At 35.3% G+C, this 16483-nt stretch overlaps 1 protein-coding gene across 1 annotated transcript; it reads left to right on the top strand.

The window, feature by feature from the left end:
• Positions 1-6762: 6762 nt before the first annotated feature.
• Positions 6763-16229, top strand: LOC130052353 (uncharacterized). Its single transcript, XM_056157015.1, has 4 exons — positions 6763-7357; positions 12265-12311; positions 12688-12828; positions 13562-16229. Exons 1-4 carry the CDS (start codon positions 7224-7226, stop codon positions 14149-14151), a joined length of 912 nt encoding a protein of 303 aa, XP_056012990.1. The 5' UTR covers positions 6763-7223; the 3' UTR covers positions 14152-16229.
• The last annotated feature ends 254 nt before the right edge of the window (positions 16230-16483 follow it).

Genomic DNA, 16483 nt, shown 5'->3' with positions numbered 1-16483 from the left:
CTTTTCCTATATTCTACAGCATTTTGTTATAATTAATTTGTGGGTTCTGTACATTTTATCAGTTGACAAGACAACAAAGTTCCTTTTAATTACACACAAATTTATTGTAATAATCGGACAACGTATGCAAAAGAAAGAGGTCACTTCCTGGTCGGCAGCTGGCGCGGTAGATCAAAGGAGCAATATATCCGTCAGGAATAATATGTAAAATGAATATAAAAACACTCTAAATGGACCTAAGTAATAGGAAAATATCCCGTAGTTGTTTTCTGGTAAAGGTGCAAGTGTATGCACCTTGTATTCGATGAATTGAGAGAAGGTGCACAGGGCGAGAAGGTGCGGATGTACCGTAACTGTGTAAACAATAATAGGAAGGGGCGGATCAACCTGCTACAATACGAGACAAGGGAATGATTGGTGCTGGAGAAGGTGCGAAGTCCAATAAATACACCTTAATAAATCAAGAATTAATCACCTTCAGCACCTTCGCTGGATCCTGCAGCAATTGCATTTGGGACATGGTGGATCTAAGAACTCCGAACTCTGAAATAAACTTTCTTAGCGTCTCTCTGTTTATAAATACCACGCTGACCAATCAGAGATCAGTTTACTAAAATCGTAGCACGCGGTAGACTCAACCCGAAGTATGGAGGGAAAAAGGAATACACGGAGTTCTTTACACAAAACAAAGGCTAGATAACCTGAAAATCCATATTAGAGGCATAGGTAAGCATATCATATGCTGTGGCGTGCTTTTATTAACATGGCTGGTTGCAAACGGTGGGAGACGACCTCTAGATCGAATGTAAACAAACTACATCTGGTGTTTGCATCTTCCAACACATGGTAAATTTGCTTGTATTATCACTTTCTGTAAATAATATTCTAAATGGAATAACAAATAATTAAATATCATGACAGCTTTACCTGTCGTAACGATCATTTAATGATAACATGATAGAATGGAACTGGGTTTAGTTTAATCTGAATTTCCTCCGATATCAGGTACAGGCCAACACATTTCATAACAATATATATATATATATATATATATATATATATATATATATATATATATACTTGCCTAGATGGTCGAGTGGTCTAGCGCGCTGGTTACATGCTGCTAGGAGATTTGGTTCCGCAGGTCGTGAGTTCAACCCCGGGTAGGGGCGGAAGTGGGTATCCATATAAAGTGAAATTTTCTGTGCTTTATATTAATTGTTTCTTCACTTAGGGCAGTTATGTTCGTTTAAGAGTTCATTGCTATTTCTGTGCTTTATATATATATATATATATATATATATATATATATATATATATATATGGGAAAAATATCTCAACTTCGCTTTTTCTATCTTAGCTGAAGTGTGATGATTAATTTAACACTATAACATGAATAACAATTTTCATTTTTGACGTTATCTTTTTAATAACATCACTTGATCTTTAAAATCGTAAAAAACCCACATCAGTAAATGCATTCATTGACATTATTCCTCAAAGATGTATCATTTCATTTAATATTTGAATTGACTGTGTCGTTTGACGAACTCGGCGACTGATGGAAAAGTGAAGATAATGAACAGTGATTAATCTCATAATTCCTATAAAGAATACCAAATTATAAGAAAGACAGACACGGATCCCTGGACACACCAGAGATGACGTTAGGTGCTTAGGAGGATTATGCACCCACTATTGACCGGGCACATGCAATTTATGGGTATTTTTGGATGCCATCAATGGATATTGGCTTCTGTTTTACACACTCTATATCCTTTTTGTGTTCGATTGAGATCTCAAAAATTAGTCATTAAATAGGCCCAAGACTAAGTCAACGTTGATTTAGTAAGCGTCCATACAATTGTGCATCTATTTATTCTTGTATCAACACAACCATTGCTCTTGATTGTCTGATATTTGGATCAAGAAAATTCCGAATTTTCAATTCAAAGAAGATACACAACTTAACGCCAAGCAAATGTTTGATTTCCCATATTGACATTATCCTACATTATAATAACACGGGAATTATAGATATATTCAACATATACCAAATTCAATATTGTGTGTGTATGTGTCTGTGAGTGAGCGCGCTGTATTCTTGGCCATCACAGGCTCTTCAAACCACCGCTGGCTATGGATGAGGAAAGGCAAAGATAACGAACAGTGATCAATCTCATAACTCCTATAACCAATACAAAATAGAGAGTTGGGCAAACACGGACGCCTGGACATACCAGACGTGAGATCAAATGCCTAGGAGGAGTAAGTATCCCCTATCGACCAGTCACACCCGCTGCGAGTCCTGTATCTTGATCAGGTAAACGGAGTTATATGTAGTCAAAATCAGTGTGCCAAGAACGGCCTAACAATCGGTATGAAACACGTTAGACAGCATTTGACCCAATGTAATAATATTTCTCCTGAATCATACCGTTAGTTCCTTAAATTAACTTTACTAAGAAAGGAATAGCTGCCGTCGTCATCAGCAACACATTTTGTCATAAAAAGTGATGTCTTGTATTCCAGCATTTTTCAAGTTTAAGGCTAAACCCTGTGTTTACTACAAATATACTTCTACTTTTTGCATCCAAACTTTTGAATTACAAAAAACTCAACTTTACAGCACCTTGAAATAGACCATCATATACATAATCCACTTACGTGTTCTTAATCTTCGTCTTCTTTAAGCCATAGTCGAGCTGTGCATGTCATTACTGATGATGCTGATACAGTTGAAAATGAGGACCTGAATGTAAAACTTATACGGTACCAATTTCGATGCACCAGATGCCCATTTCGACAATAATGTCTCTTCAGTGATGTTGAAGCCGAAATTTTAGAAATTTGAAATAATAATAATAATAATAATAAATAATAATAAACTTGTAAGAGATAAAAGGAAAACTGGAGCCAAATTCGTCCAAGGATCAGAGCTTTGCATGAGGGAGATATAATCCTCAATTTTGAAATGAATTTCTAAATATACATTCGTATTAACTTATTTTTAAAGATCTTAAATTCAGAGAATCACGATCTTTGAATTGGCAATGTATCTTCATCTCTATTGAAGATTATGCCAGTTGATAGGCTAAATATGAAAAAGAAGAACTTGATACATTGTTAGAATGAAAACAAATTATCAGAGGAATATTTAAATCACTTGTTAGATACATTAAATGAAAAGTACGTACCTGATCACTCACCCATCTGTGTTTAGTAAAGCACAAGTGATAAAAGAATTACATAGGTTACACGAGGAATATATTACAGGGGTTTCAACCGTCTCCTTTAAAGTCAGCACTTCACAAATTCTATGGTCGTTATAACGATCCAGTTTCCCAATATAACCTGTCCTTATGTCAAATGCTGTCTGACGTGTTTCATACTAATTGTTAGGCCGTTCTTGGCACACTGATTTAGACTGCGGATTACCCTGTTTACCTTATCAAGACATAGGTCATACAGTGGGTGTGACCGGTTGACAGGGATGCTTACTCCTCCTAGGCACCTCATTGCACCTCTCTTATGTTCAGGCGTCCGTGTTCGCCCAACTCTTAATTTTGTATTCCTTATAGGAGTTATCCGATTTATAACTGTTGATATTCTTCACCTTTTTTGTAAATGTATTTTGCCATGCATATAGATTTTATCATTTTCGCCTAAATGGCAGACATTTTAACAATATTTTTGGTCCCAAACAAAAAATAGTGAAACGTTCCTGCTTATTTGCTGAGACGTTTAAAATTGATATACTGTAAATGTATTACATTTGGCTGTGTATTCTATTCAGTGCCTTTGGCGGAACGCAGCTTCCGCTAAATCAAGTACATCGCTAAATGCCATCCGTAAATCTAGATGTTTAAAGTAATTCAGGAATACGCTAAATCAAATATACGCTAACTTGTTGAAAAAACGATTTCCGCCAAATATCCTACACGCCAAATATAATACGTTTACAGTATTTTCCTCAAATGATGGTAGAGCACAATTACTCTGCATCTTGCACATCACTTTGTACGCAGGAAATATAGTGCCTTGGAATTGAAATCCAACAGCTGCAAAACTAAATGGTCACCTTACAACAGTACCAAGTATATGAAACAACCGACTGTCATATAATCAAATCAATATTAAACTGATTACAACTAGATTTTTGAACCGCTTTTGATTGTGTATCACGGGTAATAATTTCGTAGTTATACCTAATTTTTAACCTTGGCTTAAGTACTAAACTCTGATGTCTTAAATTTTAGGTACTGCAAACATATCGCAGACTTGACTGCATCAACAAACAATTTCGCCATGTGTACATTCAGAACTCCGTCTTTTAAAATATTCACAAAAAATACTACAATTCCTTACCTGCATAACTTTTCCCTAAGCAAATGGAAGGAGGTTTCGCATGTTCTAGAAATTGTTTTCTGTCTAGCAATGAGTTATATGAGTTATATAATATTCAACATGATTGAAAGCGATCACTCATCCAATAGTAATGATCGCTTTCTGTCGTCTATGGGAATTTTTATAGTTACTGGTGCCACTTCAGTGGTTACATGATCGCCATTTATTCACTAGAGGTACTCAAATCACGGTTGCTCTCGTTTATGAGCGTACATTTCTTTAGGTATGACGTCACATATTACCGCACTACTTTCCCATCTAATATCTAGTAAATGAACAAATAATGTTATTTGATATAGGCTAAGTTACACTATAGGCCTATCAATATTATAGAGGTTGTTTACTATTGGGGATTTGCCCTCTATTCACAACGCTGTCTTGCTAAATCCTTGATGCTCTTAGATTTTTGGTTATCACAGCCTGAAAATCGTTACCTTTTACAGACTGCAAAACTTGGTAAATGATATAAAAGCAAACTAATTAGTGTTTAAATTGCAAATTATTGTGCTCTGTGCTCATAAAATGGGCGTTCACCGCTACAAAATATCAGCTTGAACATCCAAAGAAGGATTTATGCAGATTCTAATTACTTCAAGAGGAACAACGAATTAGTTTCAGAGGACACAAAGGTATTAATTACAACATAAAATATTATGTTTGATGCTTGGAAACTGCACATCCGAAAAAATATTACAGATCTTAATGTTAGAAATGTTTCATCAAGTAGTTTCTATAAGTTCATAACCCTACTAACCACTATAAACTATTACCTACCCTATCAATTCATAAATTATATTCCTAACGACACGCAGAAGATCGTCTAGACCTCCATCTTTTTACCGAATCACGTGACTTTAGAATCGACATGACATCAACACCTCTAAGGCCTCTATGAATTGTAAAGTATGAAGCGCAAGTTTTGAGGACTTACGTACTAAGGCTAACAGTCTCTATAGTCCATTATCACCTGCATATGATGTTTATGTCTCTAAGCTGATTCGATACGCAAAACGTTCTTCTACGTATGATCAGTTTTAGATCGAAGCAATCTACTGACAAACAAGTTAATGTTACAGAGGTTTCAACAGTCTCGATTAAAATCAGTATTTCTGAAATTCTATGGTCGCTATAACGATCTAGTTTGCCAATACATCATATGAAATTGGTCACTGTTCCTTATCTTCGCCTTTCATCATTGGGTCAAATGTTGTCTGATGTGTTTCGTACCAATTCTTAGGCTGTTCTTTTACACACTGAATTTCACTACGGATTACTATGTTACCTGATGAAGATACAGGGCTCATGGTGGGTGTGACCAGTCGATAGAGGATGCTTACTCCTCCTAGGCACCTGGTCTCATCTCTGGTATGTCCAGGGGTCCGTCTTCTCTCATCTCATAATTTTGCATTCCTCAAAGGAGTTATGAGATTGATCGATGTTCGTTATTTTCACCCTTTCTTCACCCTTCTACTATGAAAAAATGAAGTTTATAGAAATGTATCATTGACGACGATGGTGAAGATTTATGGAACAGACTGCCCAGTAAGGGTCTGTTACACTAGGTTTGTTGCGATGAGGCGACGATGGTGGTCGTTGTCATGCAAAGTCGAAGATTATTTTATGTTCCTTAGTTAATATTACTTGCCAAGTAGCCTGTGCTTGTTACTTGATAAAGGCAATGAAAACAGGACAGTGATGTGAATTTAAAAAATGTCATTTAGTTTGAAAATGACGAGGGTATATAACAGAATAGCTAGTGGGGGTCAGAATGAGTCGAAAACAAAAATACAAGAACATATGTATTACATATTATAATATAAAACGTATACGGTACCAATTTTGATGCACCAAATGAGCATTTCGACAAATAATGTCTCTTCAGTGATGCTCAACCGAAATTTTTGAAATCCGAAATACCAGTAAACGTGTAGGCCCTAAGAGCTATTTTAGGGGAAACAGTGTGCCAAAAAAGTGGAGTCAAATTCGTCAAAGGATAAGAGCTATGCATGGGAAAGATAATCCTTAATTTTGAAATGAATTTCTAAATTTTATCACAGCGATTAAATATACATCCGTATTTTCAAGCTAGTAACGAAGTACTTAGGTACATGTATGATTCTGCAATCTGACCCCCTACAACACATAATGAAATATTGAAAGAGCTGCCTGGAATAATTACCTATTCCTCATTTAGTCCTAGAATTGAAAGTGATAGTGAAGTAAAACATGAAGATCGTTAAATCAAGAAAAATACATTATATTTTCGCAAATCATGTGATCAAAAATGATTTACCCTTATCTCGTTTGAGGAAGAAAACCTACAGTTTATAGAGCTGATTTACATCTATTTATAGATTTTGATACTGTCATATTTCATACAATAACGACTATGATAGTGATACTAATATGCAGCTATTAGGTATCAGGAGTGATAAGTTTTACTTAGAAACGTCTGAGAAATATAAGAGATCTCTGTAACAATAACATGCCAGTGAAGTCCGTCAGCTCCAAATAGATTTGTTCATACTTTGAAGGGGAAAAACTTGTTCATTCTTCGAAAGTGAAATTGATCTGGCTGCGAAAAAGGACTTGTTCGAACAATACACGAAAAACTGTAAATTAATTATCTGATGCCGTCGATGAAACGAAGGTGACTTCCGTCAAACACATGAGAGACTCTGAAGTAATTTAGAGGAACACAAAGAAATCAAGAAAGTGTGTGAATACGCCAATCTACAAAATCCTGAAATCTGTGTCAATTTGGATGAAGTAGAGTTTGGAGTCATTATCCGAGCAGTCCAGGGACAGAGCATGAAATGATGAGCGATATTTTGCCTTTATTCAATACACCATTATTTAAATACGCCCAACACATTGTTGTGGTTGCTATCATCACAAGTCTGCATGTAAAGATCATCAGTGGGGGTGAGTGTGCGAAACACGGAAAACGGTAAGCATAAAAGCCTGCACTTCACAATATTTGAGATTTAGTAAGCAAAAGTCTTGATGCGTTGTAAATTTTAGAAATAACCTCAGGAGAATAAATCGAATTTTATAGGCCTACATCAAAACTACCTACCGCCATAACTCTTCACTTTGACAAAATCATCAAATCAAAACCATTTGGTATTTCATTATGTTCAAAACTTTTTAAAACTGATAGTAAAATGTATAAAGTATAAGAAAATTCATTTATCAAAGCGAAGAAATCTTATTTTTGGTAGTTGAAATTACCTTTGCTGTTCAAATTTTCTAATTTATATTGTCGCATGGTCATGTTTTTTAAAGATGAAAGCAAACAGAAAGAACTGGGTATGGTAAGCAGAGCACATCGGCCTTATCAGCACGTAAAATGAAAAATTATGTTATCTTATATCTTAAATGTCCAAATAATTTGTTCAAGACCAAGTGTGTATGAAACTGATTTTGTTTTTGAAAATGCACATGCGTCTTATAAATCTATAGAATCCAAAACTGGAGTGATTCTCCGGATTTTCAAAGAATTTATGTTTTTCTATAAGGCTACATAAATGTATATATACAAAATTTTCTTGAATAAAAGGCGAAGATAACGAGCAGTGATCAATCTCATAACTCCTATAAGCAATACAAAATAGATAATTGGGCAAACACGGACCCCTGGACACACCGGGGGTGGGATCAGGTGCCTAGGAGGAGTAAGCATCTCCTGTCGACCTGTCACATCCGCCGTGAGCCCTACATCCTGATCAGGTAAACGGAGTTGAATGCATTATTTCTTAACATGAATTTGAAATAAAACACAAAAAATCTATACAAAGATGTGGCGAAGTTCATTTCAAATGATTTTTTAATATCAAAAGTCAAGTATATATATATATATATATATATATATATATATATATATATATATATATATATTAAAAGTTTAAGGAAAATTAGTACTGTCGTATGAGGTCAAAATAGCACAGTCATGTGAAACAGTAACGCTAAGTAGACGTAAATGAAAAATAACTCATTTGTGATTAATGATGTAATTCCTTATTTCATGACTGTATGAATGATGCAAGGAGGAAATATTTCATGACAAATAACATGCTTATAAAAATCACGGTAGCCATTTTGATAACATTCAATAGACATCTTTGCTTTTGCTGTACTTATTTATCAGTCACGATGTAATGAATGTTGATGTAACGTACGTAAACAAATGACGTTATAAAGTATTTAAACACTTTTTTTTAACGAACGAGGGTCGTTCTCCGCAGAAATTTTTTCACGATTATAATTCATATATCTAATTTGTATGATTATAGATCTTATATGCTTCTGACAAATGACCAGACTCTCTTATAAACCTAGACTCTTTTTAGCAAATAATAACAATAATCATAAATCAGCCATTTTAGATGGTGCACCCCTCCCTTTCAAAATACTCCACTGTTACGACCGTCGTATATGTATAGTTCCGTCCTAAAAACAATAGAATATTTCTCACAATATTGCCCACATTTCAATAATCCTGGTTTTAGACATCAGCTAAAAGAGTTATATTTAGTGAATTCAAACCCTTCCAAAGATTCCACACACATATCATACTTATACATTGTACAAAAAAATTATCTTTATTAGATTGCGTTGAATATAGCTTTAGAAAATACTTTAAAATGGTCCAAAGTGTTTTCCTTTTTAACTTGACAAACCTATCTGCATCGTATTAAAGTACAACATGTTGACATTTTGGGAATACGAGGAAGAAATGTTTACATAGAAAACAAAACGAAATTTCCTTTAAGATCGGCAACCGTGGCGTATACTAACGAAAACAAAACAAACTAGACCTACCAACAACTACAGAAGTCATATATTCCTGTGTGTATAAAATACCTGGCCCAATTCCAATTAAAAATGGAAATACTCTAACCCATTTAATTGAAAAGGTAGATATATTTATGTAAACTATTAAATCCTTGCACCAAAGAAACATTTTCACGTAATCTTGCTTGTCACCTTTCCAAGACGTTGTCAATAAACGTCGATGTAACGACGTTATATGCGATATTTTGGAAGAAACAATGCTATGTTTAACTTACTTTAAAAAGAAAAGTATTTGAGATATAACGATTGTTTTAAATGTTCTGACGGCGGCAGGTTGTGGGTGGACACCTCACACATTCAGTTTGATGAATTTGTCGATTCGGATCAGAAAAATGTAATCAGATAAGAATTTGTAAATTATTCCAAAAGTCTCAAATATTGCCCACGTGGGACTTCCAATATGCTATCTGCAACTTATTTATGTTGAGATGCATCTTAATTATGTTGACATCCGAGATAATTATACAGACATGCAACATATTTATGTCGACATACAATGTATCTATGTTAGCATGCAACTTCTAAAGTTATGTTAACAGGCGAGATATATCCAAGTACTTCTTCCTGGGACAGAGCTTAGTGCATAAACTATATGAACTGTATGTCCCAGAACTGAATCTGTAAATAAAAACTACATAATAATAGGGTCATACTTCATTATTCAATATAAAACCACCCCAAACCATAAATTTCCGGGCGAAGTTCCGCAGCAAAGGTAGTAGTATTTTCCAATTGCCTTGCACCTTTTAAACTTGAGTCATTCAGTGCTGAACACCTATAATGAAGTTTAAATATGGTTGCCCCGTTTGAACTAGGAGGCTAATAGGTGGTGAAAACGGACGATCAACATTCATTCAAATATTGTGAGGGTGACCACAAGTAGCTATATCTTAAAAGGTAACCCTAACATGGACTGCAACGGATGAAGGATGCGTAAAATCCAACGTAATGAAGGAAAATTGCGTGGAGAAAATGTTGTAGGGCTAATTCTCGGAAGTTGGACTTATTTTTTCAAAGTTTTTGTGAAATCAGGTGAATGATATGTGTATTACAAAACAACAAAATTCTGGCTTTCGACTGGGAAAACTAAATACATTATCATCACGATTAATACCGAAGTTGTAAGAGTTTGAAGCGAGCAACCGATAAGTTAACGGCAGTTTGTTAGTTCCCTTTCCTCCTATTATACTAAATAACACAAGTTTGCTCAGATTGTGTCAAAACCCTGTGGGTGCGAGAAAGAAGCAGATGAACCAAGCAGAAACAAGGAGTCTCCAAACGACTTAGTTATGATTTAAAACTTATCGTGAATTTACTGCAAACAAAGTAACAGTTCTTGTCCTTTTCTTTCAAATGTCCATAAATCGAACAGCCAGGAAATGATGTACAATACTTCATTATCAGCTAATGTTGTTCACGTTGTTCTGACCCAGGGATCTAATATTTTCCTACAATTTACAGTGGATGGAAGAGAAATGTTTCCTAGTTTTTTCTTCTTCGTATACTAGGGAATGTACACTTTTCTACTGGTACTTCTGCATAACAATAATTATTTTTGTATCATATACATCAATGCCATTGGTCACATTTCTTTTCTTCAAGGCATAAAGTGCAGTTCATAATGTCTATGTTCCTGCTCATCTTTCTCCTCCATACCATACTGTACTCTCTCTCTCTCTTTCGTTCGTTCGTTCGAGAGAGAGAGAGAGAGAGAGAGAGAGAGAGATTTAAACAAGATACAATCAATCAATGACTTCGATATATCCCTGTGAACTCGAAATAAAAGACACCACAGAGTCGTGCACATCTGCTTCCTAGATATTTAATCGAAAGTAGATGTTAAGGAGTTATACTACACCAGAGAAATTTGATGTAGATGAAAAGTGGAGGATATGTACAACAATATTTTGAAGTTGAAAATTTTCAAATATACTTTATTTTGTCAAAAAATAGATTTAGTAGAAGGAAATTTGAAAAAAAATAATTGAAAATCCCTGCTGCACTCGAACCTGCCATCTACAGTTCAACAGTCTGTATTCTGTACTACTGAGTTACTCGGCTAGCTATTTAAATGTAAAAGGAAAAGTCAAATATTGCTCATATCGATTTTTTTTATCCATGTTTTTAAAGGAAGTCAGCCATTATGACGATGTAGAGTATTTATGTAGCAATATTCCATTATCACCTGCATATGGTGTTTATGTCGCTTAACTGATTCGATACTCAAGATCTGGTATGCCAGTACAATCTTTCATTGCATCAAATGCTGTCTGACATGCTTCATACCGATCGCTAGGCCGTTCTTGGCACACTGATTTTGACTCCGGATAACTGCGTTTAGCTGGTCAAGATATAGGACTCAGGGCGGGTGTGATCGGTCGACAGGGAATACTTACTTCTCCTAGCCACCTGATCCCATCTCTAGTGTGTCACGGGTTCCGTGTTTGCCCAACTCTATTTTGTATTGCTTAGAGGAGTTATGAGATTGATTACTGTTCGTTATCTTCCCCTTTCATACCTGTAGATTTTAGAGTACCCTGACTTTAATTGAGCCTTAAATGGCCGCTTTGTAGATACCTTCTCAACCTAATTGTGGCGTCACATATGCGATAGATAGGTTGTTTACTGAATATCGGAACCAGTTCTCGGTCTTTTCGCGGAAACAAACCTCGCAAACTCGGTCCGCTTTACCGCGCAACAACTTACCGGTGGGTATGTTTCCCGATTTCAGTCAATGACGCATGACTAATGATATAAGACTTGGAATAGTATCTTGTGAGTGAAATGAAACTAGTGGAAACATGGGGCTATGTCAATACACATTAAATTTTATTGATGGGTTCATTTTTCTTAATATGTTGCCTATTGAATTTACAACTTTCCGCTAATTTCAAAATATCATTCTTTGTAAACATACAAATGTATTCAAAATATCATTATATAGATTCTGTTGTTAGATTTATTGGAAGATAGAATCTAGTTACAAAACGTTTTTTCCAGAGGCGAGTGCTGCACGAATTTTTACCATTACAATGGTGGATGCACTCGTAAGTCACTCTCTATTTCTCCATCAATCTGATGTAACAATTAAAACACGAAGTCAAAACATGAATTATTGACTTTGCAGGGGTGGATCCAGGAATTCTTAAAGGGGGGTTCGACCATAATTTTGGTTTTCCAAGGGATTTTCCACCCTCAAAATGCGTTAATTTGACCTTTTTAGGAAAATTTTCTTACGAAAGTGGGGAGGTCCGATCCCTGGAACCCCCCTCCCCTCTGGATCCGCCACAGTTTTGAATTGTGTTCTGGCTTGCAATTTGTTTTCTGCTGGTTCAAACCATTGTAAATTTTAACTTATTACGTATTCACGCTGTCTCTAACAACATTAAGAGTTTTATCATCTTACTTTCATTTTATATGTAGCCTGCCCTACAGGTTCCTATGGAGATAATTGTTCCACTACTTGTCCATACCCGTCGTGGGGGGAGAACTGTCGTTTCCAGTGTAATTGTAGTGCGGATGAAATGTGTAGTCCCCATATAGGGTGTGTCAAAATAAGTACCGGTAAGCATACAAATGGTTAGCAAAACATTAACCGGAAAGAGTAGAAAAGGTGAAACAGAATAACTGTATATAAGTGTATAAGGAAAAGATACCACCACGAGTGCAACGGGTGTGGAGGAAAAACTGGTAACTATACAAAGAATGCATCAGAATAACTACCAGTGACTCTACAAAGAATGTATCAGAATAGCTACTGGTAACTGTACAAATAATGCATCAGAATACCTACCGGTAACTGTACAAAAAATGTATCAGAATAACTACCGGTAACTGTACAAAGAATGTATCAGAATAACTACCGGTAACTGTACAAACAATGTATCAGAATAACTACCGGTTACTGTACAAATAGTATGTTAGAATAACTACCAGTAAACGTACGAGTGGTGCACCAAAATAATTGCAGGTAAGCATGCATAAATGTGTATCAAAATGAATGTCACTAATTTTACAAAAGTTGTATTGGAATAAATTACGGTTTGTGTATAGAAAGGATATATCAGTAGAATAACTACCAGGGGTGTACAAATGGTGTAGCAGACTAACTACTGGTAAGTACAGAAAGGGAGTACAAAAAGAACTATAAACGTACAAAGAGTAAGTGTTGTTTTCATATAAGTATTAACTAATTCGTGTGTATAATGAATCATTTAATGGATTATATAAGGACAATTCTTAAATTGATACATTCATATAAAAGATGTATGCATTAACATTTCTAATTTTCTAATAGCGTCCACTTCTACAACAAGTACCGAAGCAGGAAACGACATGAAGTCAATTCAAAAATTCCCAAAAGTCGAAATAAAATCAACGAGATATCCTTACAGTTCCAAAGTAGACGAAGTGTATCCTGTTCCTACGGATATCATTCCTACCTTAGCAGTGGTATCCAAGGAAACATATTATGTGACTCCTACGTCAGCTTCTGGAGGTAACTCACAAACCTTGCAGGTCATCATAATCACAGGATCTGTATTATCTTTATTTCTGATCATTATAATAATTAACCAGATTTACGGAAAACTGAAAAAGCGTAGGAAAAACATTTCTGCAAGCAAAAAGTCTAAGCCATCGGCTACAAACGAAGCAGAGGAAGAGCTTTATGCAGAAATAAACGAGTCTGGCATGCTGGAAAATATTTCAAGATACGACAAAATCGAGTCGCAACCGTCAATAAAACAACAAAACTCAAACGGAGATGTTTCAAAAATTGAAATCAGTAATGAAACAAAACCAATGCTTCCAAAATTAAGAAATGAAGTCATCGGTACAGAATCAGAAGAACTTAGTGTTAGACAAGAAGATGAGAGTTGTGTCTGACAATCTTAATGAATCCCCGATAATTCTTACCTGAAACCAGTATGTATGTTAAACACGTATATAGACGTGATAGGTTCGCCACCAAAAGGGGTGTCAGAAAGCGGAAGTCGGACCGAGTGTCAGACCTTTGAAGTGGAAAGTCCATCGATCTGTCAAAGCGAGCTAACCAGTCAAATGGACACATGTCTTGAAGTTGTCATTGAGTAGAGATCATTCATATATGCATTTTGTTTTTAATCTTGTATGACAAATATTTGTAAAAACTGATGTGGATAAGCATCTACTAATACAGATTAAACGTAACTTTCAACGATAAAAACAAGATAAATCTTGTGATTGTATTATCTGAAACTGTCACCTATTTGATTTACATTTTATATCACTTAGACTATAATAACGCTCTTACAAACAGCGATGAATGATTGTAATTCGTTTGTGATTAATCTAATCCTTCATTAGTACGAGTGTGGGATAGGGAAATTCCACCGAGGGGACAAGATTCCCAGTCTAGGACGAGGCTTTGCCGAGTTCTAGATAGCGAATCTTGTTCCAAAACATGGGTAGATGGAATTCAACTTCGCTCAATAAATACATCCGTATTCCTACTCTTAATGTGTGAACATTCGCTATTTGATCATTAAGTCATGCAGACATGGGCTATATGTCGTGATTGAGTCATATAGGAGCTGCTAACCCAAAACAATGGACAATGTCATCAATTACCAATTGGTCACATTTAATTGAATGTTTCTGTTATGGGATGTGTAGACAGAGGTTGTACATTCTGGAATGTGAACCATTCAGTCAGGGACTGAGAGTTCCTTAGTGCAGGATATGAAGTTAAAGGACACATCTCGTGTTTTCAAAGTATACAGAATTATATGCATTTTGTCTTCCTTATGCTTATAGAAATTAATTGTAATAGTTCGTTCACTGAAGTATTGCGATAATTAGCCACAATATGGACTTAAATCTAAGCCCCGATTTCAAAAAGCCTAGTTAATTAGATAGGTAGTCACGTGGTAGAGTGACGTCATATGCGACCTTCGTCGATCAACTTGTTGTAATAGTAGTGTTAGATATTTTTAAAAACTCGGGTTTTAGGGGCCTAATTTATTTACCATGGATAACATTTATTTCGATGTTGACAAATTTCCCGAGTCTTATATCTTTTAGCCACCAGTGCATACAAATAGCGACCCAAATGTAGCGAGGAAAGCGAGTATGAAATCTGCATAAATTTGCGAGTAAATAATGTTTACATGGGATCACTGTCTAAACACTATTTGGTAATGCCATTTCTGTAAACAACTGTAATTAGCGTTGTTGCTTTTCTAAAATAAACAGAGCAATTATTATTAAATTTATTTTTGGAGAAGTTAGATAGGCCTAAATTATAATACGATTACGTACATGTAGCATTGACAACTAGGCCTACCGTCACGGGTGCATTTCGGGAAAAAAAATATAATCAAAATGATCAAAGTTATTGTGAAAATCACAATACTTTTAAATTATATTATTCAAGCTCAATTTTATTAATCATTATTTTTTGTTATCTACACATTGTTACTTAGGAAGTGGGAGCGCGGCGTGCTGTTGTTGTAAACACGTACGCGTTCCTTTAAAAAAAAATGAAAGCATTATAATTCAATTCAAAGTTGGGAAATATCATATTTTATTATTTATAATTGAAAGTTCTATTATCTTTTATCTTTAAATTTCTTTTTTAAAACTACCAGTTGGTAGACATTGCTAGCAAAGTTCTGCCTATATGGTGTTACAAGGTGAAGGTCAGTTGGTGCGAGTGTGTATTGAATTTGAGAGCAGAACGGAAAGCATATGCGGTAGGCCTATATGTAACAGTGCGAAGCTTCGATAGAACCATTTTCTCGCAGTTTATATACGTCTTTGTCCAAGAGCTTGTTTGAAAAAGTATAGGGACAAATTCTACTGGGTTTTTTTTTATGGCAAAGTCGTTGTGCCAACAAAAAATATTCACGTCTTGTCCCTCATACCTTCCTTCGAAAATTGAAAAAAACACAGTCCAAATCATCTCTACTGACAGCAAGTACACCTTTAAACGGCACACAACACCCCAATGCAGTGTTATTTACAAGCCGTTAATGTGATAATTGTTTGTTTGTCAATTAAATCTAATCTGTTTATGAAATGGCTAACAAATGTTTTCAAATCTTCTCGCTCGAGGTCGCATATGACGTCACAGATAATGGCGCGTAAAATGTCGAAGAAAATATGCATATCGCAAGATTTGAATTTCATCGCAATCAAACTCGAAAACTACGCAAACTGTTTCTTTTAAAACACATGT

Source organism: Ostrea edulis, chromosome 2, assembly GCF_947568905.1.
Source record: "Ostrea edulis chromosome 2, xbOstEdul1.1, whole genome shotgun sequence".
In the NCBI taxonomy this organism is placed as follows: domain Eukaryota; kingdom Metazoa; phylum Mollusca; class Bivalvia; order Ostreida; family Ostreidae; genus Ostrea; species Ostrea edulis.
The sequence above is the reverse complement of the archived record's forward strand: the minus strand, read 5'-3'. Positions and strand labels throughout refer to the sequence as shown.

Excerpts from the sequence above, each read along its gene's own strand:
- LOC130052353 (XM_056157015.1), top strand. The coding sequence starts at position 7,224 with ATGATGAGCGATATTTTGCCTTTATTCAATACACCATTATTTAAATAC. Across the intron at positions 12,312-12,687 it reads TTACAATGGTGGATGCACTC|CCTGCCCTACAGGTTCCTAT; the intron begins GTAAGTCACTCT and ends TTTTATATGTAG. Across the intron at positions 12,829-13,561 it reads GTGTGTCAAAATAAGTACCG|CGTCCACTTCTACAACAAGT; the intron begins GTAAGCATACAA and ends ATTTTCTAATAG.